This window comes from Sinocyclocheilus grahami, unplaced genomic scaffold (genome assembly GCF_001515645.1).
Source record: "Sinocyclocheilus grahami isolate Dianchi unplaced genomic scaffold, SAMN03320097.WGS_v1.1 scaffold3263.1, whole genome shotgun sequence".
Taxonomy (NCBI): Eukaryota; Metazoa; Chordata; class Actinopteri; order Cypriniformes; family Cyprinidae; genus Sinocyclocheilus; species Sinocyclocheilus grahami.
This window is the reverse complement of record NW_015508415.1, coordinates 9,333-12,565: the sequence shown is the minus strand read 5'-3', so window position 1 is coordinate 12,565 and position 3,233 is coordinate 9,333. Positions and strand designations below refer to the sequence as shown.

Sequence of the window (3,233 nt, the reverse complement as noted above, 5' to 3'; positions counted from 1 at the left end):
TACAGTTTCTAACTTTTTTTTATATTTATCTTTTTATAATTATATATATATATATATGTATGTACAGTATGTCTATGTTCATGTGTATATATAAAATTATGTATTTTATTTACTAGTTTCATTTTCATTTGATTTGTTTTTTAAACAAATCCTTTTTTTATGTTCAATAAATATGATATTTCAATAAGTAACTGGGGTAGATAATAGTGATCTCAATATTGACCAAAATAATCACGAGTATGATTTTTGCCGGGACTAAGCAGCCTTACATGACAGCATGAATAATAATGACAAAATGCCATTCATTAAAATTAATAATTCATTAAAGAATAATTTAAAAGTTCTCAATTGACATATTTAATGCACAAATCCAGTCGTCATTGTGCATGTTCATTAAGCATTTTATTTAAACTTTTTACAAAAATGTTCTTTGCAATCTCTTATCAAAATGTAATTAGATTGTCCAAAAATCATATCCCTCTTAACTTAAAAAAAAATTAGAAATGCATGAAATTACAAAAGTAGAATGGGTTGTGAATGCCATTGTGCACTCACTTTAAGGATTTAAACCCTAATATTTGTTACATGATACATGTGATGATACTAATATTTAACATGCGTGAAAATGTGACCTTGCTAATGTGTATTTGTCTGCCGCAGGTTTTGAGCCGTAAGGGTTTATTCAGCGCTGCAGAGACGCAGGAGGTGCTGGAGCCTCCTCAGTACGAGCTCTTCTCCATGCGGGAAGCGGAGCTGCCGGAGGATCTGTCGGAGGAGCTGGAGAGTCTGCAGAAACTCCGCCGCTCCTCCAGCATGTCCCGCTGTGTCCACGAGCATCACTGTGGCGCTCCGAGCAGCGCCGCCTCCATCGTCATGGCAAGCAGAGCGCATCATCTCTCGCACGACTCTGATGACATGAGTACGGATGTTGGAGCCAGAGGCTGGGGCAGCTTCCACGGACGCAGGAGCAGCTCCCACTCGCACCCTTTCACGCACGACCCGCGCGCTCACGCTTACAGCGCCCAGAGTCTGAGAGAGGCACTGGAAGATGAGGAGCTGGGGCTGGAGGAACGGGTGATGGAGGAGATCGGCTACAATGATTTTATCACCCGTGGACGCAACGTCATGATGGTACGTAATCATGCCAACCCTGTCCAACAACGCTCCCTCTCTATGGACTTCTGAGTGGTGCGGAAGTCAGCTGACACTTTTTATTTGTCGTGTAAAAATTCAATAATATAATGCGTAGCTGTAAATGTTTGCCCACACCTACTTTTATTATTTTACTATTTTATTTCAAAGTTTTTTCTTGTCGTTGAAACCTCCTTTGCCCTTCCTATACTTGATTTCAAGCCAAGTCCAGTATTTTTTTTTTATTGGTGTTATTCTCATTCCTCAAAACCAGATTATGTAGTAAAGTTTTAAACACATGCCAATGGTGGTTAAATATCTCTTACTGGCCATGAAACGGTATTTTGCATAATTTTTTTGCTAATTAATTTTTTTGTCTCATGATTCCTTAGTCATTAGTCCACATTTTTGCATATATTCATGACCAGCAGCTTCATGTCTTTCTTTTTAACTAGAAGATTTTGTTACTGATAAATTCATTTTGATAGTTTAATGCAAAGACTTACACTACCATTCAGAGGTTTGGGGTACAGTAAAAACGGTAATATTCTGAAATATTATTACAATTAAAAGGACGGTTTTCTATTTGAATAGATTTCAAAATGTAATTTATTCCTGTGAAGCAAAGCTGAATTTTCAGCATCATTACTCCAGTCTTCAGTGTCACATGATCCTTCAGAAATCATTCTGATATGCTGATTTGCTGCTCAAGAAACATTTCTGATTATTATCAATGTTGAAAGCAGTTGTACTGCTTGCTATTTTTGTGGAAAACTGATACATTTTTCATGATTCTTTAATTAATCTAAAGTTTAAAAGATGTATTGAAATAGAAATATTTTGTAACATTATAAATGTCTTTACTGTCACTTTTGATCAATTTTATTTTATTATAGTGTATATATTGAGTTCTGTAGTATATAAAACCACTGAAAAAATCATCAGAAACTGTTTTTTGTGAAGTAAAAGTTGTCAGATGGCTTGTGGATGATTTGATGAGTAGACGGTTTGTATGGAGAGATGGGAGGAAGGACTGTGGATTGTGTCTGTATTCATTTGATTTTGCTTTCTCTTCCCCTTTCTTTGAAGCAATCTAATCTGATGTAGGTTGGATTGTGCTGTGGTGTTTGGTGTTGTGGTTGTGTTTTAAAGGAGGCAGTGATGATCACTGAGGTTTATTGAGGAGAGTAAGTCATTTCTAAAGTGTTGTTTATGACCGCCTCATGGGGATTACCAAGAGCATTGTCACGTGAACACAATTCTGTGAAAATAAATATCATGTTTTAACATAAAAAAAACTAATTTCGCCATTATTTTTTCATTGGTCCAACAGTGCTCCCTCATATGGACTTCTGAGTGGAGCGGAAGTCATATAATTCAGTAATATAATATAATACATAGCTGTAAATGTTCACATTTCTTTTATTATTTTACTAGTTTATTTCAATGTTTTTCTTGTCGTTCTCAGAACCTCCTTTTTGCCACCCCTTGAATCAGGGTTATTAAAGTAAATTAAAACCAAAACTAAAACCACAACCATTTTTTTTTTTTACACTGAAACTTAACTGAAATAAAAAATGTAATTACTTGCGTTTATTTAATTTCAGCTAGTTGCCAAAGCAACATTTCTTATTTTCATTTAGTTCAACTTGTACTAAAATAACTAAAACTGAAATAAAATTTATTTTAAATAATTGTATAGACATAAACTATAATAAAAATGACAAAAAAACACAACAAAATGAATCGACTTTTAACAACAATTACAATAAAAAACATAGTTTTAAAAAAGTAATTCAAAATATCTTTTTAAAAACTATAATAGTAGCTCAATGATGCAAAAATAACACTGCCTTGATTGCCATTCATTGATTTATTTGTTTTTAAGGTACACAAATTTATATCATTAACATTTTAATAAAAAAAACCCTCTTCTTAATACAGCAACAAGGAACTCAAGGTCATGCTATATTGTGATCTGTATTTGCATGTTTATATTGCATATTCACAATATAGCACATGCTCTAGTAATTTAATCATTGGTGTTTAATTTAATGTTTTTATTTCATACAAACATGCAGTTTGAACATTACTGCTTCTGT

At 33.7% G+C, this 3,233-nt stretch overlaps 1 protein-coding gene across 1 annotated transcript in view; it reads left to right on the top strand.

Moving 5' to 3' along the window:
• LOC107576148 (neuropilin and tolloid-like protein 2) overlaps window positions 1-1,661 on the top strand; it is a 10,618-nt gene extending 8,957 nt beyond the window's left edge. Inside the window, exon 7 of the mRNA XM_016262394.1 lies at window positions 661-1,661. Within this exon, the coding sequence (XP_016117880.1) occupies window positions 661-1,185 (525 nt within the window). The 3' untranslated portion in view covers window positions 1,186-1,661. The remainder of the gene's footprint in view (window positions 1-660) is intronic.
• Window positions 1,662-3,233: the final 1,572 nt, after the last annotated feature.